This window comes from Hippocampus bargibanti, linkage group LG20, assembly GCF_051943395.1.
Source record: "Hippocampus bargibanti isolate YZ-2025 linkage group LG20, ASM5194339v1, whole genome shotgun sequence".
In the NCBI taxonomy this organism is placed as follows: Eukaryota; Metazoa; Chordata; class Actinopteri; order Syngnathiformes; family Syngnathidae; genus Hippocampus; species Hippocampus bargibanti.
In genome coordinates, this window is record NC_142753.1 from 7,838,162 (window position 1) to 7,859,911 (window position 21,750).

The 21,750-nt window shown below is 41.3% G+C and overlaps 2 protein-coding genes across 2 annotated transcripts in view; one reads left to right on the forward strand and one right to left on the reverse strand.

The window, feature by feature from the left end:
• The window catches only part of LOC148882986 (uncharacterized), a 90,812-nt gene that overhangs the window by 10,689 nt on the left and 58,373 nt on the right, over window positions 1–21,750 (forward strand). The window lies entirely within an intron of this gene.
• edn1 (endothelin 1) lies at window positions 15,664–19,616 on the reverse strand. The gene is made up of 5 exons (XM_089023338.1): window positions 19,391–19,616; window positions 19,159–19,300; window positions 18,453–18,611; window positions 18,179–18,253; window positions 15,664–17,386 (listed from the first exon to the last, which is right to left on the reverse strand). The coding sequence occupies exons 1-5, from the start codon at window positions 19,449–19,451 to the stop codon at window positions 17,260–17,262; spliced, it is 564 nt and encodes a 187-aa protein (XP_088879464.1). The 5' UTR covers window positions 19,452–19,616; the 3' UTR covers window positions 15,664–17,259.

Consider the following 21,750-nt stretch of genomic DNA (forward strand, 5'->3'; position numbering starts at 1 on the left):
CCTCTCTGGTCTCGCCCTGAGACCAAGCCGCTACGTCCTGCGTATTGATCTTAAAGAAGCGATGAGCCGGCGGCTCAGAAATGTCGCGTGCATGAGCTCGTCAGGTTGACAAAAGCACTGTTGAAATAATTGCATACTTTACAACTCTTGTTTTATTTTTAACCTGTCGTCTTGTGTTTTCGATCTTAGTGTCTTGTTGATATAAGGCGCCATTCACAGCTAAACCACAGAATTCCACCAAATGACTTTATCTTGTTGTTGTATATTTCCACCGGAATTTATCAAAGTTTCACTTTTCCATACGCGGAAATCTCTAAGATTCTTCTCTTTCATTTCTTCTCTTCATTTCATAACATGATATCCAGAGATTCACGGACTGCAATATCAATTTCCCATCGTAATGATGCTTTACTTACCTTTTGGATATGCTGTCACTTAGGTGTCGCTGGAACGTTGCCCAGCAAACTGGCACAAAAAAAATATTATGCAAATTAGCCAGATGCAGTTTAGGTCGCCCTTGGACACCCTGAGAAATGACAAGGACTTTGGGGACCGCACTTTTAACTCATTCACTGCCAGACGATATGCAAAAATGTGCCAGGGTTTTTGTCATTTTCACTCAAATAGCAGGACCCACAGAATATTGAGTTTTAGGATTACATAAACATTCAATACAGCATTAGAAACCTTAGACACTCTTGTTTCATCAGAAAAAAGAGTTAATTCCGAAGTGAAATGGGTCTGAAGTTATCTGAACTTAAATTGGAGGGCGGCTGTACAAAATACAATGCATTACATATTGATTTTTATGGCGCTTTAACAACAGCCAAAACTGTAACAAAGCGCTAACGTGGACAGAAGGCAAATTCTGCCCTATTGTGGAAGGGAAAAAAAAAAATGATTGCCTGAGGTCTGACCAGTACTTTATCGGCACCCCTCGCAAGAAAAACCAAATAAATTCGGGAATGGCGACGAATGAGTTGAGTCATCAAAATTGTAATTTTCTGGCAACCAGTTCTGGGTGTGCCCCGCCTGTTGCCCGATGGCCACTGGGATGGATTTGGTTTCTTTAAATCCTGTCTGTCTTGAAGCTTTTCAGCATCAAAAAGATGCTTGAATATGTTGCATCAGCGAAACTGCACCATTGAACCCTGGTCCAGTCCTTAGGAATGTTGGCGCGTGAGCGCAACAAACATTAATCCGAGGAGTTTACTGTTTTACAATTCTTCACAGGTGCCTGACGAGCATACTTACTGCCCGACTAATCTTCCCAAAGGAGTCTATGGCGGTAACTTGTGCCAGCTCCACTATCCAATTGATCTAGATGGGTACACCGTTCTACTCCCCCCCCCCGACCCAGAACAGAATAGTGGGAGGTCTGTCCCTTGCACAGACGAGTGAACTGGAATATGAGGGGGAGAATTCTGTTCACTTTGTTGCTGAATGAATGATGCCAGGTGCTACCTTCATCCTGTTTACTCCTTCAGTTCCGTCCTCACATTCAACCTGTTTGTGACAAACAAGTCCCGTATTTTCTGCACTAGAAGGCGCACCTAAAAGAAAATATCTTTTCAAAAGCTGACCATGGACCTCATAATCCGGTGCGCTTTATGTATGGAAAGCGTTTTAAAATATCTCTTTCATTGAAGCTGCCCCCGATAATGCGGTGCACCTTATGTATGGAAAAGCTTTTTAAATGTCATTCCTTGAAGCTGTGCCTTATATTTCATACAATACTGTAATTAAACAGCAACGTTCCTGCACTGTATTGCGCATATTTTTCGAGAAAAGTAAAACACAGTGCAAAAATTGACACACACACCCCCCCGGCATCTTGGAAAAGTGATACCGATCTTCCCCGTGTACACCACCAGTTGCGACATGATTTCGCTTCACCTCTGTTCTGCGTTTCGTGTTGATATTTGTTATTTTACGTAAGCGCGGCAAGAACATGCAAATCCAACCACACAGGAAGGGCCCGCAGCCGAAATCCACACTCTTAACTGTAAGGCAGCCCTGGCAAAATCCCCCTTCCCTTATGCAGCCACCTTATCGTCAAGGATCCTGAAAATACCCGTATCCGAGTCGACATATTTCACATATACTGTATTGTAATAATAAAAAAAAAAGTTGTTTAGATGTATGCGCATATAAACTAACAACTACTCCTACTTTTAAACAATTTAGTCTTATTTAATCTAATGTTCATATTTTTCAAATGTGAGTAGAAGCATTGGTAGGACATGCAAACGCCACGCATGCTTATACAGCCACAAAAATGATTAAACATGTTGCAACACAATTTTCAGCGCCGCCTCTGAACGCGTCATAAATAATCGCCCCGCAGACCATCTATTTATCTATCACACAGACAGCGGATGAGACAGGCGTACGCTATGCCGTTACATAAGAGCCTAAAATCTCACACGCACACACGCACACGCACACACACACACACACACACACACACACACACACACACACGCACACGCACACACGTGTTCGCATATGCTCACAATGTTCGTCTGGTGTCAAAGAAACGTCAATGTTATGTTATGATTAGCCGCGGACCTTTAGATCAAAAGTTATGAGCGTTTTGATGCTCTCACATCAGGAAAAAAATGATATTTTACAACGCCGCTCTTAACTCATTCACTGCCAGACGACGTACAAAAATGTGTCCACTCCAGTGCCAGGGTTTTTGTCATTGTCACTCAAATTCCGGGACCCACAGAATATTGAGTTTTAGGACTACATAAACATTCAATTTAGTGGAAGTGACCCGAGACTCTCTGCTTTGATCATAAAAAAAAGAGTTAATTCCCAAGTTATATGGGTCTGGAGTTATCTAAGCTTGAAATGGGGGCGGCTGTACAAAACTGTACAATAGGATACATACTCATTGAGTTATATAGCGCTTTAACAACAGCTGAAGCTGTAACAAAGCTCTGATATGGACAAAAAGCAAATGCTGCCCCCTCGTGGGATGGAAACACATTGCCAGAGGTCAGACCAGCGCTTTTTCGGCACCCCGACACCCCTCGCAAGACAAAAAACACGAACACATTCAGAATGGCGCTTTACGTCATATTTTCAATTCCCGAATAAATTCTGGAATGGCAGTGAATGAGTTAATCTGTCTTTTATCTTCATTATTTTTCCAACGACAAAAACAGCTAGCGCGTTTGTTTGCTTTGATGGACGATTAAGAAAATGAGACAGCTTTCATACATACAGTAAAGTCTCGTTATATCGATATCGGTTATATCGATAGTACTGCTTATTACGATACTATTTCTATGAACGCAAGGAGAAAATTTACATGCCGCAGGATCGGATATATCGATAGTCCGGTTATATCGATATTTTTTCCGACTCCCGAGAATATCGATATAACTTTACTGTATTTACAAAAATAGTTTGAAACTATTTCAGTTCCTTTACAATTTGTGCACAATAAGACGGATGCACGCATCTTTCAGCTCATTTTTCATCATCCGACTATATCCGCACTGAGCTTTGGGATTAACACAGTAAAAAGTTGTCTGTCCACGCTCGCGGCGCGACCCTAATGGAGAAGGTCAAGAGTGTTTTGAGGTGTGTGTGTTTGTTTGTATGTGCGCAGGCCACATGGTTGTGGGATTAGCAGGACACAGAAACCGGTGAGCTGTTTCCTCATATTTGAGCTGAATGGATGACTTCATTGTCAGAGATGACACGGTGCATAGCATCCCCCCCCATAGAAGAATTTACCTGACATGAGGAAGTATTTCATAGTACAGCTGAGAACGGCTGTGTGTATTTCATTTGTTGATTTGCAAGGGTATTTGATGGAATTAATCAGACTACCGGTGGGGGGTCTGAACCTTATGACCTTTGTATGAGACTTTGATGTAACAACGTGTTGCCCCCCTACAGGGTTTTGTAATGTAAGAGTGATCGGGGACCTTCTACCACCTGAAGTTTGACACTGACAGACTCGGAAAAACACCTCTCGCTCAATGACGATGCTTTCCCAAAGCTTTACTTCCAGATGTAGGTCGTGCCAAACGAGAGCAGGAGACACCAGGGAGCGAACGCAGACATCAGGCCCAGATCAAGAATGTGGATAAGAGTGTTAGAAAAACGCACGATAGCAAATGTCCAGATCCAAATCGTGAAATCTGAGTCTTCCAGCACGTGCTCACCGTGGAACCGAGTGTGATACCCGACATGGTGGCAGACTGAGCTATTCTGGAATAAAAACAAATTTTGATGTAAAATACAACTGTAATTCAGTCACTACTGAGGCTTCATTAGCGAAACAAGAAAGTTGGGCATTTGTTGCATAAATGCCCATTCTCCTCATGTATACGCTCCCCCTAACTTGGATACAAATAGCCCGCTATGCCCCCTAACCCCTTTCCATGCTGCACAGCACTGGATCTGAGCCCACATACCGATAGTAAGGGGAAAGCGCTACAGTGATGCACTCTTCTTCTTGGTTCAGTGACCAAGAAAAGTCTGTTGAAAATAAATTACCGTATTTTCCAGTGTATAAGGCGCACCCTTAAGTCTTGATTTTCTTCAAAAGATGACCCTGTCCCTTATACGTAGTTGCGCCTTATATGTGAAGTCATATCGAGCCACAACAGGTCTCGCAACTACTGTCAGCAGCCACTGACTCCATTTCCTCCTGTAGAAAAAGTGGTGCGTAACACCAGCCTCTATTTTAGCGCCTTATATTTGGGAAACTTTGATATATTTCTACATTATATTTGGAAAACGCTTTTCATTCATTGAAGTCCTCATAGTCCAGTGGAAAAAGTTTGAAAATACACCATTCATTTGGGGTGCGCCTTATACTCCGGTGCACCCTATACGCCAGAAAATACGGTACATCAATTCTCTTCCCCCTGTAATAGAAGTAGTGCGTCACGCCGGCCTCTACTGTAGCACATTATAATGTGGTGTGATTTAGATTTGGAAAACCTTTTTATACTTATATATTATATTTGGGAAACTTTTGGTCATTCATTGAATGTGCACCTTATACTCCAGTGCGCCTTATATATGGAAAAAAGTTTTATAATACACCATTCATTGAGGGTGCGGCTTATACTCCGGTGCGCCTTATACACCGGAAAATACGGTACATCAAATCTCTACTTCATTCACACAAAGACAACAGCATTCCAGCAACTCTTTTAGTTCTGAAAATAAGTTTCCCTGAAAGCAGAACAGTGTCTAGTTAAAAATAATAAACAAGCTGCCAAGATAAATCGGATTTTTAGGCTGCCATTCAGTCACAAGTTCCTCAGGAAGATAAAAAGGGTCAATGAGACGAGAAAACCTACGGAAAGTGATGTGCCCTTTGACCCTGCCACGCATGCACACGCACGTAAATCTGTGTCTCTGCGGCAAATGAGCGGATATTGACATTGAATTGCTGGGGTGTCTGCAAGACAGCAAAGTGCATATTGGTGTTTTGCTAAGCAGATAAAAGACCCTGACGTGATCCCGCCGGGGGGGAAAAAAATGAAAGGACATAACACCAGCAATCGGGAGCAATGGGCAGGATGCACTGAGCTAAAAAAAATACAGAGCGACGCTTTGATAAATGTGTCACGGGGCTTTGCACCCCCTCTATTTTCCTGCCATCCATTTTCATGCTAAAAGAACTTAGCAAATAAACCTAACAAACACTACAAATTCAACATGATCAGATCTCAAATACCTGAAATAGAATATCAGTCGAGTAACTGTACCCGTAGCAAGAGAGCATAGCTGTCAAACGAGTTACCTTCCATGAATGTGAATTACAGTGCGCGGTGTTGGTTGGGTGGAGGCAATAAGCGCTCTTCTGAAATGCATACGATAATGGCCGTGACGCAGCAGAAAACAGAATCGGGTGGTTTGACGTGACTGCGACAACAACCAAAATACATGATTATTTATTTACTTTAATTCCTCAATGTGAGGAAAAAAATGTTTACTATGAAAATGATAATCCCTCGCCCCGCAGATTACAATACGTGGTGATTTGTGTGTCTATTATGGAACACGCTGCTCAGTTTTTATAATCTAAGTAGTAACAACAGTCTCATTTCATATCTCCGACAAAGGGAATGAGCTCGTCCATGTTAAATATTTAATTTTCGACATTAGACCCAAACAAGAATAATGCTTGTTTTGTTTTCTCGTAAATTCGAGACGACAACATCATGATAACTTCTTCCAATTCCAATGTCAGCAGGCTAGCTTTATGTCAAAGACTATCACAGTGTTGGGGTCACACCTGCGAAGGGCTACTGTAACATCTGTGAGCTGGCAGGTGGTACAGTAGAAGCTTTTGCGTGACGCAGCTGTCAGATGCTGAACTCAGCGTGCGTAGAGGATTGATGGCCCATGTCACACGCTATGACAGATAACACCCCCAAAGGCCAGCCACTAAAAATAAAAAATAAAAAAATGCTCATCTGCTGACCTCATATGCATCCCACTGGTTTTCCGTCATAGTTTTTGTAAACTTTGAATGAATGGAGGTGTTTCAGTTTGGTCTAAAGAGCGTGAGGTGTCTAAAGAGTGAGGATCAGTAGTTCATATAATGGATTGGATGGCTTCCCCTCTAGCGATTATGCTAGCCTGATTGTTTTTGCAGATTGTTTTCTGTTGATTTGAAAGAAAATGGAATTAAACTTATTTATTCCATTATTTATTCTTTTTATTCCCCATTCCCAAATTTGTTCGGGTTTTGGTTTGTCTTGCGGGCGGAGGGTGCCGATAAAGCGCTGGTCAGACCTCTGGCAATGTTTTTCCCTTTCACAAGGGGGCAGCATCTGCCTTTTGTTCATGCTAACTCCATGTTAAAGCGCTATATAAATAATTATGTATGTATTGTATTGTATTGTATTTTACATAGCCGCCCTCATTTCAAGCTCAGATAACTCCAGACCCATATAACTTTAAGGAATTAACTCATTTTTTTGATCACGAAAGAGTCTAGGATTTTTTACGCTGCATTGAATGCTGTGTGTTCTGCAATATGAGTGAAAATGTCAAAAAACCCTGGCACTGGAATGGACACATTTTTGCACATCGTCAGAAGTGAATGAGTTAAAAACAACAAATCAAAACCATCGCCGACAACAGGGAAATAAAAGAAGTAATTACAAAGCAAATCCCCCCCCCCAAAAAAAAAAAAACCCAGAACAATTATAAGCATGTAAAAATAACATTATATCCAATTTATTTTAATTGCGCACAGCACGATACTAATGTGACATAACCTCCCAACTGTTGTCCGAAATACTTTTGCTATTTACTGTAAAAAATAGTCGTCCAAAGTTCATTTTGGGCTATCCCTGTTTGGGTTAGACGTGTGTGACGGTGTGCTTATTGTCAGCTGAATCACTAGCGGTTGACAGAGTTGGACTTTTGTTTAGGAAAAAAAAAAAATCGCCCTGACTATGCTGCAGGTGCTCACAATCTTGTTTTGTTTGCCGGAGATAGCGGGCGAGTAGCGAACGACAGGCTGCAGGGCAAAGCGACATGAACATAGTGGCAGAGCTGCAACAGTCACCGTCTCCATCATAGCAAAATAGCCGAGTGATCGGATAAGATGGACCGATAACGGAATGTGTAAACTTCTGGGTCCGTGTGTTTAGGGAGGGGGGTGGTTAGGTGTATGATTTGGAAGTTGCTTGTTGTGACACGCCATCGTGCAAAGTTTCTTGTGAGACGACTTTCACCCTTGAGACGCACTTTGAAATAAGTAATGCATTCGCGGACTGCTCCAAATTACTTTTCAAAGTCAGAAATGATCAAAGTGAATTTGGATTGAAGAGGCATTGCCACTTTAGAGTGCCTTATTGTTGACCGCCAGTGTCTGCATGTCACCGAAAGGAAGGCGAGTTGGCCATTTTTGTAAAGGGATTTTTGCAACATAGGTTAAAATGGTTGTAATGTGCTGGATATGGCATGTAAGGGCCTTGCTGTCATTTCTCCTGTAGGTTTTACCAAAGATTTTAGTTGTAATAGAGTTGAATTAAAGCCGCTGTACTGAAAATTACAGTATTTTCCGGTGTATAAGGCGCACCCCCAAAGAATGGTTTATTTTCAAACTTTTTCCATATACAGTAAAGTCTCATTATATCGATATCGGATATATCGATAGTCCCGGTTATATCGATACTATTTCTATGCACGCACGGAGAAAATTACATGCAAACAGGGTCGGATATATCGATAGTTCCGGTTATATCGATATTTTTTCGGACTCCCTTGAATATCGATATAACGAGACTTTACTGTATAAGGCACACATTTAATGAATGACAAAAGTTTCCGAATATAATATATAAATATACAAAAGTTTTCCTCATATAAGGAACAGCACATTATAAGGCACTCTAGTAGTCCGGGGTAACGCATTACTTAATCAGAGGGAAATGCAGTCGGTGGTTGCTGACAGCTGTTGCAAGAACTATTGTGGCTCAATATTACTTCACATACTGTATAAGGTGCACCTGCGTATAAGGCGCAGGGTCATCTTTTGAAGAAAATGAAGACTTTTGGGTACACCTTACACACCGGAAAATAGAGTATTTAAAATGATTCATTTGTAAAAAATGTCACATTTATTCTATGAACGATATTCTGTCGAATCGTTTTTCGAAAATGTGGCATTCTTTTTTGTTTGTCTTCTCAATGCACATAAAGGTCAATCCCTAATGACGCGACGGGACCACAGACGACATTTGTCACGATTCACATTTTCCACACGCTAATCAGCCTTGAGTGGGGTGTGTGCAGGGGGGGGGGCCTCTGTGGCGACAGACGCCGGTCGATGGGAAATGGCGCTGAATGGAAATATGCGTGGAATGTGTTACAAAAAGAGCTAACGTTCCATCAACAGACCAAATGACAATTGCCGCAATCATATCAAGCGATGCAACCGGAAGCACCACTTCCGCCGTGTGTCACCCACAACTCTCTTGATGTGTCATTTTGTTTTTTACAATCTTGTTTGTCAAGGTCCAGATTGACTTTTGACACCCGTGAGGGTTATCCAGGAAGTGAACGACACTCTTTTGCATCTGGAGCCTTTTATCTGTGAAGAAATAATAATAATAATAATAATAATACATTTTATTTCTACGCGCCTTTCAAAACTCTCAAGTACAGTTTACAGTCACGGGATAAAACATTATTTTTCTGGTGGGTGAGCCACGGCAGCCATTCACGCCAGCGTTCACTCAACCCAAAAGTAACGTGTATATCACAGGTGTCAAAGTCAAGGCCCGCGGGCCAAATCCGGCCCGCCACATCATTTTTTTCGGCCCGCGAAAGCAAATCAAACTTGTTAAATTCCATGATGATTCCAAAATTTCATAGTTTTGGATGTCAACCACAATAAAAGTGATTATTCTTGACTTCAGATTTGAAAACAAGTTATTCATTAATTTGCTGTGTGCTCTATATGTAATATTTGAAGGGATTTAAACATTCTATTGGGTTCCCCAAATTCATAACGGCCCCCGAGAGGAAACCATAACTACAATGTGGCCCGCGGCAAAAAATGACTTTGACACCCCTGGTGTATATAGACAGACAGACAGACAGAGAAGGTAAAGTACAATACAATACATCCTAATTATATAGCGCTTTCACAACAGCTGCAGCTGTAACAAAGCGCTTCACATAATAGTCAACACAAAGAAAACAATAAACATAACAGGAACATAAAAACATGGACAGTTGTGCAATCTTAACAACTTTCCCCGTGTACTCTATATTCACTAACTTGTCCTCGCATGCTGTGGCGTAGTGTCGACTGTCGATGCCTGGATCAAATATTTTCCCCATCCAACCAGCGAGATTTTAGTGCTCGCTTGGTATTAACTCATTCACTGCCAGATGATGTGGATAAATGTGTCCACTCCAATGCCAGGGGTTTTGTCATTTTCACTCAAATTACAAGACCCACAGAATATTGAGTTTTAGGACTACATAAACATTCAATGCAGCGTAAGAAACCTTTTACTATCTTCTATAATAAAGAAAGTATTAATTTCTAAGTTAAATGGGTCTGGAGTTATCCGATCTTAAAATCGGGGCGGCTGTACAAATTACGCTACAATACTATTTATATAGCGCATTAACAACAGCTGAAGCTAAGCTAGTAAAGAGCAGTACATTGGGGAGACTCAACAAATTCTCAAAAAAAGACTTTATCAACATCGCAGGGATAATACTAGTGGGCCTCAATCGGCAGTACATTTGCACCTAAAAGCTAGCAACCACTCATTTGACGACAATGAGGTTAAAATCTTAGCGAAAGAACATAGATGGTTTGAAAGGGGGGTAAAAGAGGCGATTCTTATAAAACAACAAAATCCTTCATTAAACCGGTCTGGTGGTGTGAGGTTCAATTTGGATCGTTCATACAATAGCCTGCTCAGGCAAAACAGGTTAGGCAACTTTCGCAATGCTGATGAGGGTCGTTATGCTGATGAGGTGATACCGGGGGGAGTGGGTGTAATAGGCCAATCGTTAGTCAGGAATGTAGGAACAATCAGTGGGGCCACAGGGGGGGGTCCCGCGCCCCCCCCAACCTGAGAGTAGGGACCTATCATAGCTGTGTCCGGCGCCACCAGGTCTGGACATTAGGGATATATAAATGGGGCCGATACGACCAGTCAGACTTTAGTTCGCTGACGAAGCCTCTTGGATAGGAGGCGAAACGTCCGAAACCTTCACTTTGTACAGATGACGGCTGAAGAAACCTTCTCATCAACAGCTGAAGCTGTAACAAAGCGCTAACATGGACAAAAGGCAAAGGCTGCCTTCTCGTGGAAGGGGAAAAACATTGCCAGAGGTCTGACCAGCGCTTTATCGTCACCCCCGCAAGACAAAAACAAAACCTGAACAAATTCGGGAATGGCGCATCACGTCACACTTTTCAATTCCCGAATAAATTTGTGAATCGCAGGGAATGAGTTAAAACATGATACCAATCCACACTTAAATAGTTCCTCTATCTTCATTGCTGAAGGGTCTCATCCCATAGTTATAAAAAAAGATATCAGTCAAAATAGTGAGAATAGCAAAGAATGTCAAGTTCCAACCCCAAATCGTGAACGATTGCAGTGGCATTCCCTACACAATGACAGACTTGTGCCACAGACGACCGCGATTGCGTCGGGAAAAAATCCGACACGATGAGTCCAACACATGTTTATCAGTTGGCAGCCTTCCCATCAAAACAATAACACTTTGCCTACACACACACACACACACACACATAAACACACGAAAAATGAGAAACAAAAAGTCTCATCGCTGCATGTCGCCTGCCAATGTAAACCAAAGTCACGAACAAAAAACAGCCGAGCAAAAAGCATTTGAAAAGCCGCCATTCGTTTCGCCCCGAGAATCCAAAAGCTTTGGCCGCTTGTCTTAATATTTAGTCTGATAGTGTGACAATGCGCTCGATTGATGAGGTGCGAAAGCCCAAGCGACGATTTCCGCCACACGACTTTATTTTTGCAGTGACATAATCCCAAACAATGTTCACATTTTTGAAATAACCCGACGGTAAAAGGCAATAGCTGGAATACCAGGACACTGCGTAACGTACCTTTCTCATCCCCTTGACCTGAATTTAGCGCCATCAATCAGAATATCCCAACATATTATGATCGGATGATCGTAAATGTAATTTAGTACTTTGCGCAGCAGCCAGTGCTTTTAAAAAGTGTACACACCCCGTCCCAAAGCCATCATAGATCATTTCCAAACTCGTTCCACTACAAATCTGAAATATAACTTGTACAACACAATTGAATAATAAATCATAATCTTTTAAGGAGATGTACAAGTATACAACAAGGAGTAGTTGCACACGTGTGCACACCTTGTCGCGGTGATGTATTCAAAATTGACCGCATTTGAACTCGTTTGAACAAAGTTCAGATGTTCTTGTGGCCTTTTCCTGACATCAGCGTTTTTAGCAGTACAAATAACACAGTAAAGGCTTACTCTTTGACAAACAGTAGGTCACTTTAACGGTAGTCATATAATAACGAGTACATAAAGTTGCAGTCGGTGTTATGGAAGCTTTCTTGCACTTGTCACCCAGAATCAAACCATTCATAAAGATGATGATTGAATGCAAAGCGTTTTGAGGAAAATGACGGAGTATTTTTTGGTTTCGGTCGACAAAAAGTACAGATGCTCCCCGAATACGAACATTCGAGTTACGAACAACGGTACATATGAACATTTTTGCAGGTGTATGGGGAAAAATGTTTGTACAGAGATGTTGTAAGTTAGATTTTGTATTCCGCGCCTTTTTCAGAGCAACAGCTCGCCTGGGATTGGCTGCGTAGAGTTATGTGGGCAGGGAGGAAACCCCTCTTCCCAGTTGACGCTCCTGGAGGACACGATGCATAACAAAAAGTAATGGCTGCTGGCACATAATTCAGTCATGATGTGCCAGCTATACGTCCTCGTACTACAGTAGGTGTGAATTTATTTGACGACTGTGTTTTATACTTTGCCGTTCAGTGTTTGACTTAAACATACATCCCATAGAAAATATAGCACTGAAGCAACTTGCGAACAAATTCACCTTACGAATGAGCGCTCGGAATGTATGTCGTTCGTAAGCTGGGCAGCGTCTGTTTTTCTATCCCGAGGGGGCAAAATAAATGGAACACCTTGAAGTCCTGTCCAAATGTATAAACAATGTTATGTAATGCCCCACATGTAAGCTCTGTGGAGAATGTTTGTTTATCATTTTGGGCATCTGAATTCAATTTGGAGCAGGAAGATTAAAAAAATAGAATAAATAACCCCTTTGTGAAATGAAGTGTACAATTCCAAGCATTCCCTACATTCCCTTCCAGTTCAGATGAGCAACAGGTGAAAGCCCCCCCTTTGCTTTTTTTAAATAAAGCCAAGCTGCGCGACATGTCAAGCATCGCACATTCACGTCCGTCAGCATTGTAGTTTGAGCGTGCTAGGGGATATTCCTGCACGCTGTCACGCCTGATAGGTAGGGAAACCCATGGTTGGCACGTAGGATCACGAGCAGGCGGGGTGGCCAGAAGTGCATGTGCGCTCTCTCATCATTCGTTTGGAGACGTGAGGTCATACCGCAACTTCAAGGGCCTTCGAGGTCAACCCGGAATTTCACCTAAAAGCTCACTTTTTGCGATCTCGTGTGTGTGTGTGTGTGGAATGGAAAATTGGGTGTGTTGAGGTAGCCCGGGTCCCGCGCGTCAGACGTCGAGGCCCGTCAGCCCCGCCCCGACGTTCCCTTTCTATTGTTGGTAACTGAGCTACAGAATTCCTGCCGAGCGGTCGAGATTCCTCCCCCGCGTAATGAGCTATTATGCTAGCTCGCACGCTATTCAATAGACTAATGACTTGTGTCAAAAGCTAGCGTCCCAGAGGGAGTTACTTGTATTGAAAGGGAATAGTTCAGAGGGGTGACTTCCATTGTGTTGTGTCGCCAGGTCGGTCGGGCCACTGGCCGGCTCCCCGCGTGCGTGTTAACCTCTTTGGAGTGCGAGTATATTATGCAAGGAGGGATGGCGGCGCTGCAAGCGTTTTCGTTGAACTGAAAGCTTTATTAGGGCAAAACTGAGTCATGAAGTAAATGCCATGTCATTGTGTTTGAAATGGAATGATCATAATGTCAACCTGATAATCTTGGAAGTCAATCATTTTATTCAGAGATGCATCTGGGCCGCACGCTCGCGCCATTTACGCATTTTGACAGCCACTGGCGCAACTTTGAACTCAATGCTATTACGATTAGCCATATTGCTACGTGATTTGCGCCACTTATGGCATACTTCTGTTAAAATATCTAAAGAAACAAATGTAGTTAAACAGCAATTGAAAACCATTCGTTGTCCTTCAAGGGTTTTAACTTTCATCGTCTGCCATCTTGCCTTGCCGATATCAAGCCATAATCACCTTGCATTTGTTTCGGTGCCTTCCAAAGTCGTGGTAGGGGATAGCTTGCGCTTTTCCGCGAACTGCCGGAAACTGCCGAAAGAGATAATCGAATATTTATTTACCCATGGTGCATTGCATTATTTACATCGGACATGGCGGATGGTTTCAATATGGAGCGTTTGAACACAAGTAGAACTCGAAAAGACATTAAAAACAGGCAGCAAACAAAGATTCTTGGTTTTTAAGGAACAATCGAATAAGTCTGCGGAGGGTAGGGATAATTCGGTGCAGCAGACTGCTGTTATTGATTCAAATTTAGTGGATAATGGGAATGATTTCAGAGCTGTTACAGCACATTGCAAATGTTCAAAGCACAGAAATTTGTTGGAGTAGATATAAGAAATATTGTGCTAAGTCTGATATCTTTTCTTGTCTGTAATACTGTAATACAGTAAAGTCTCGTTATATCGATATTCAAGGGAGTCCGAAAAAATATCGATATAACCGGGACTATCGATATATCCGACCCTGTTTGCATGTAATTTTCTCCGCGCGTGCCTAGAAATAGTATCGATATAACCGGGACTATCGATATATCCGATATCGATATAACGAGACTTTACTGTATATCATTTGTATTGTGTAGTAACTAAAGAAAATTGAAAATATTTTTATTTAATCTCTAAATAAATGATGACTTGAATTGAAGTTGTTTATGAATTAGAAAAATTGATTTTAGTAAAATAATATCTTTTATTTCCAATTTAGAAATATCATGCTCCAATGAATATATTTTGGTTTATTTCAAACAGTTTTGTATACTTCAGTCTAGTTAAATCGGGCCCCATCCATTTTAAAATTTGCCCCCCTTTTCAGACATAAAGGGGCCATCTGTCACCCTTTTTTAATTCCCCAGATGCATCCCTGTTTATTTGATTGCCGCAAAATATCCAAAAGAAACATGATTAATTACAGTACGTGTATTGACTGTGTTGCAGTTTCACGGTTCAACAACCCATCAAGTGAATATTTATTTATACATATTTTTTTCTTGTATAACTTCTTGTCCGGACTGCTTCGCTGTCAGACATGTCGACGACTGTTTTGCAAACAAGAAGCGGGTTGATCTGGATACGTTGGCATTTGCGCTGTAAATGTTATTGGCCTCTCCACACGTGGGAGCATTTACCGTATTTATCGCTAGTAGCCCCAGGCGCACTCAGTCTAATGAGAATACATCTGCCACGAGGGCCTGAAGAGTTGAAAAAGTTTTCCATCAATTCGCACCAGGGTTGATGTCTGCTGCCAATTCCAACAATTTCGCAATGAGTGATGGGACCGAATTGAGTCGCGCCGCCCTTTGAAGTGAACCCAACAACAACTTGTCTGACATTCAACGCGCTGCACGTAAAAACGAGCGAATCTGGAGGACGGATGCAACAACAGCTGCCATCCTTTAACGTAGTCAAGCGTAGTCACGGCAGGCAAAGTATTTGTAGTGAGAGAAAATAATGGAAGTCCATTTTTTTAACAATATTTTATCGGTGCTAGCAGAAAATGACAATGTAAATGGTTGTAAATTTTCGTGATTCATATATATATATATATATATATATATATATATATATATATATATATATATATATATATATATATATATATATATATATATATATATATATATATACATCTTGAAGGACAACCGACACAATTTTTTTGTTTCGTAACTGACATCAGAAAAACGTTGTATAGCATCTAAAATACCCAAAACACGCAGGCTGATATTTTTAGTCAAGTGCAAAACACCAATAAAATGAGTTAAAGTGTCCAAAAACTACTTCAAATTGAACCCGGAAGTGGGCAGTCACGCCAGGACGTCTTGCCTTGCTCTAGAATCAAAACAATGGCTTCAGATTCGGAGAAGATGATTTCTTGTTACTCTTCCAGTTATGAATATCATTCAAATAGGTCTGAAATAGGAGGAAAGCATAAATAAATGTTTGCAATCGATTAAAGAAGTCCTTCCGTATCAATTTGAGCCGTCAGGACTCCAATGTAGCGTCCCAGAAAATGCACAATATGGCGCCCAAGCTCCGTTGGAAATGGGCTGATTTGTCTTCTGGGAATTTGTGTCAACTAGTATCAAATAGTAGTCTTGGTTCAACACACAACAATTCACCATCGCATTATTTATGTGTTTTCCTTTTAATTTCGCCATCAACACGGATCAACACAAAGTTTTCAGACCAAATAAGGTACCCAAAATGCATTGTGTGTCGCTTTCTCGGTCAGGGGCGTTCCCTCCGTGACGTCACGTCAAGCATTGTCACCAACTCAAAAACAAGACTTCCTAAATATTCTGTGCGAGTCTTAAAACATAAAATATAGCTATACGTGGTGGAATCTTTGTAAAAAACGCTCATTTGAAGTCATTTGAAGTGATTTTACAAATTATGGACACAATTTATCCGGAGGCATTTAAATAAACACGTTCAAATTTATTCAAATATTTTGCCATAAAATTGGCGTGCTGACGTTAAAACATTTCATAGAAATGACACACCTGTCGTATCACCAATTTGGTTATCGAGTAAAGTAAAAATAATGCTAATAAATATGACAACATATAAGACTTAACACATTGAGGAACAAAATACTTTTCTTTTTCAGGGAGAACCATTATATGATAATTCCCATGAGCTGGAGAACTGCATAACTGGATACAGTGGCAAAAAATGTTTTTGTTGAATTTATTTACTTTTATTTTGTCAAGTGGATACACAAAATGAATTCATCTGGATGTGGATGCTTTTTTTCAGTAGATGTATAGTCTACTTAAAAAAAACATATTTGGATCCGGATTTTTCGTGCAACCACATAATACAATTCAGTAAATTCAACAAAAACTTTTTTTTTCACTGTTGGGTCTTGATATAGACAGTAAGTGGTTCAGCCAAAATGGCGTCCAATAATAATCCATACTTTAGATGGCAATGGGTGTCTGATGTTGAGAAAAAAATATTGAAATGTTCTAGTTCTTTATGGAGTGCATACAGGTGATGATGTAGTTTGACTTAAAAAAAAAGTTGTCTTCAGCTTATCTTTTGCAATCTCAGCTCCTTGTCTCTTGTTCCCTGTTATGCTTGGAATGCAATCAAGATGTGCAGGCGCTCACATCGCCAACATTAAGGTGGTCGTTGGCCTTGGAAAGGGGCTCCACGTCCCATCCCTGAGGTACTCCGAGCTGCTCTAAAAGTCATGACAGCTTTTCGGCTTCCTCTTTTGGCTTGAAAGTAGAACAGGTCATCTTTAGACGGTTGTCCGCTCAGCCTCCCTCGTTCTCGCCCAGTGGTTCCGCGTCCACTTCTTCAGAAGCAACTGCGTTTTCACCGCGGCTCTGAGCCAAAGAGGCGTCGCCCTTCTTTGAATGTTCATCCTGCAAACAAAGACAGAGACAGGCAATTAGGCTTTTGAGACATGTAGTCTTCTTTCAAGTTCTGGGAATTGTTATTTCGACGGAGGGGGGGGATATCTGAGCTGTTAGTCACGCACTTCCTAAAGTACCAAATATCAAAAAAATACAACGGGTAAATGGAGGAATCATTACCTCATCGTAAGCGGACGTTTGAAAGCAAGAAGTGGCAAATCAGACACGAAACAGTCATTGTGTTTATTAAACCTCAAAGCATAATTGCCGCAGTAGTTTTCAATGATCTGTCACAAAATGAGGAACAATCTGCTCACTGAAAATTGAAAATGTCAATATATTTGTTTCTTCAGCTACTTTAACTGCCCCCCCCAAAAAAAAATATATATATATATATATATATATATATATATAACCATCTTCTGTTTAATGGCGGATTGTTTGTACCTGACATCGACCCTGAGATTTTCCAAACTTGAATCAAGTTGCATTTGGCTCGCTCATCAAAGCTTGCCAATGGCTGGCACCAACTGAGTCAGATGCAATTTTGTTTTTATGAAATTATGCTTATAGGCTATTTCCTAAAGTTAATCTCTCTTATGAATAATGTTGGGGTTGTAATAAGGGATGAATTTACTAACTGAAGTCAATTTTTCAGCAGTACGTACTTTATATTACATATTTGTCTTTTTTCAACCTCCGTGGATAATGATACAACTTATGATATATGCGATTGGCCATAGAGTTGTTTACATCAGTACATTATGTAACGGGCTTTTATTTTTCCTCCCTCGTGCTCACCTTCTCATGCTGCTGTTAATCGCCAGCTCAGCGCTCTCAGCAGCGCGGATCTCTTTCTTTGCTGATGTCTCATCCCTGGAAGACATAATGACTTAAAATAAGATCCCCTATTTAAGTGCATTTGAGCAACCATGCGCTCAAACACGCCACGACATGCATTTTTTTCCCACCACGAATTTCACACATACTTAGCGTAAATAAGCCATTCTCGACAGGGTTGTAAATACACATTGAAGATACTGGATCTGTGTGATATCAAACCCATGTGACCCACCTGAGGTTGGTGTTGTCCGGCCTCTGGCAAAAGTGACCGCAGGTGAGGTCTCTCTGATCAAGGCACTGGCACCTGGGGCGAATGCTCTCGCTCGCCGGGGGGACCTGGACCGAACGTCTCTTCCTGGGGGCATTGCCCAAACCGTAAGAGACTACGCGCCTAGAAGGAGAACAGAAAGTGTTGATCAAGCGATAAGACACAGAGCAGTCATTGTCCTCACTCACTGTGTTCTTATTGTATCGAAATTTGGATCGTGTTGTCAACAGCTTCTTGTATGGGAATATTAAAATTGAGTTTTGTGGAAGAAATTTCACCTTAGATCCCAAAATATGTTTTCAGATTTAGAACCAAAGAAGTCATCAGGATTAAAAGGTGAATCATATTCAACAGGCAAAATTCTGGTTGCCTCAATTAAACGATTGGATAACCATGACTTGGATGACTGAGAATCAGCATTGACATATATTACTATTCTTGACATTTTGAAATCAAACGCTCAAAGTGGCAAGACTTGTACAAGTTGGAATTTCGAAATAAAACTAAAATGTTCATTTTTACTGAACTAGTTTATATTCCAATAGCAAAATCATAGAAACTAAATTCAGAATATTTTCCCCCACAAATCTCCTCTTATTATGATTATAGTCAATCCTAAACATTTCAATTGTCTCTTTTTGCTTCAGATACTCAACACTTCAACACTTACTCAGGAGTGTTGACCCATATGATGTCCAAATGGCAGAAATAAACGCATTCCTTATCCAAGAAAGTAGCGCACGAGCAGCGCTTCTTGCGCACATGGCGCGTTTGGGTGACGGTGGGTAACGCTTCAGCGGGCGCAGAGAATGCTGAAATGACAAAAAAAACATTTCAACACAACCATATCGCAATCTAGCTGGAATTTCAAATAAAATGTGACGTCAGGGTGTTTTCCTTACCTGTGTTTAAAATCCAGGAGTGCATAACAGATAACACGGAAAGTAAAATGTAAATATCCATTCCTATAGTTGAAATACGTTAAAAATTGAGGAATAATCCAAGAGTCTGAAAAGTTTTGAAACAAATATTAACAAGTGCCCGTCCTTTGCATCAAAGTGTCAGTGAGCCTCCCCCTGAGAGGTGAGCACAACAGTTTGTGTTGTTGCGCCTGAATGTGGCCACACATGTTCACTCTCGGCTTTATATGTACCTCGTCTTTATGCCTCCCTCCTCTTCTTCCCCCTCCTCCTTCCTCCGTACAGTTGTGTCCTCTGGCTTCAACCCAGACAAATGTTGTCTGTGAGCTGATAAAGAAGGTGAGGGTGGGAGGGTGGGGGGGGGGGGGGATGACTGCGACTTGACATTCCTGCGTTACACCTCCATACGCCACTTGCATTCAATTGCCACAAGGTGGCAGTAAAACGCCTCCAGTAACTGGATCCCTTGACGCATTCAAATTGAGTCAATTAAACCAAATACAGTAAAGTCTCGTTATATCGATATTCAAGGGAGTCTGAAAAATATCGATATAACCGGGACTATCGATATATCCGACCCTGTTTGCATGTAATTTTCTCCGTGCGTGCATAGAAATAGTATCGATATGACCGGTATATCCGATATCGATATAACGAGACTTTACTGTAAATATTTTTTTTTCCTCCAGTGTATCCCCTACCCCGCCCCTAAATGAGAATGTTACGTGAGTGTCTTGCATACAAATATAGTTATGGTAACCACTTCTGTGACGGGCTGTTGACTCATCAGAGTCGCTGCAAATCAAACGAATGACATCACCGGCAATTGTGGAGAAAGCAGAAATAGAAGGGATGGGTAATGACCTTTACGTGGAAAAAAATACTTAAGCGTAGGTGGTTCGGGTGGAAAATTGACCTCGCTGTGTGCTATTCATCTGCATACTCTCAAAGTGGGAGAGCTCTGTGTTAAGTATCTTGACAGGGTGAAGATTTGGGACCCCCTAATCAGAAGTCGCCACTCACTTTCCATTGGGTGGTGGAACAATTTATGGCACATGGCAGGTGGAGCTGCTCTGTCATACAAAAGTATTGGAACAATGAGGCCTATTCTATTTTTGTTCGATGAAACTGACAGTCGCAGATACAGTAAAGTCTCGTTATATCGATATTCATGGGAGTCCGAAAAAATATCGATATAACCGGGACTATCGATATATCCAACCCTGTTTGCATGTAATTTTCTCCGTGCGTGCATAGAAATAGTATCGATATAACCGGGAATATCGATATATCCGATATCGATATAACGAGACTTTACTGTAGTTGCTGAAATGTACTGGAACCAGTTCAGCCAAGAGGCATGCTAAGACTGTTTGTAATAAATTGAGAGTATTTTATGAAATAAATCAGAGACTTTGGGTTGTCAATGGATGTGAGCGTTACTGTCGGCAGTTGATGTGTAGTTGGACATCAGCCTCTCAAAATACAGTACAACTTGAGGCTTGAGCACAACCACGTATTGACCTCTAGATGTCTCTGTTCACTTTTGCTGCGCTGAAAACAATCGGAGGTGGTGGTGGTGTGAAGAGAGGCTTTGCTCGAATAGATGGATGAGTCACTTCGTGAATGGGCTGCAACATGCGCTTGCCACTGCAAAGATGCTTGACACAAGGATGTTTTTTCCCTCATTCAATCCCGTTTGCCACGTCTGCTCCTGGTCCTCTGAGAGTCCTCCACGACGACTACAGCCCCGGTAGTCAAATCAAACCAATTTAATATTCCGCCGAGTGCCATTCACAGGATTAACAAATGGACAGTCTAAATTAAGTGCATTTTAATGGGAGGCTGAGAGGACCTGGAGGTTGTACAGTATTGTATAAATTGCAATGAATATTACAGGAGTGGTAAATCAGGGAAATACCATTAGGTAGTCACTGTTTTCCTGGGCTAATTTTGCTGCTTGTCATAATTGCTTTAACTTTAATTGAGGGCCAAGATGAAGATGAAACAATGTTTTTTTTTTTTCTCTGAATAACTAATAACTATTATTTTCTCGCGCACACCAGTCTCCAATTGAAATGCGGGTCTGTCCGCCAATTCAAGGCAATTTTCTTGTTCACGACGACGCTTTACGTCGTCGTGGCACACGGTCACCTGTCGTGGTGACTGCTTTAGTTTACAACTGAAATTGCCCCTTTAATTTCATTTCAGAAAAAATGAAAGTAAATCACATGCAGTTATATATGCTGCCCGACTATCGTTATACAACACATTGTCTTTAGATACCATTTTGTCTCCATCTCCCGGTCAGTATGAGAAATGCATTCAGTGACCATAAATAG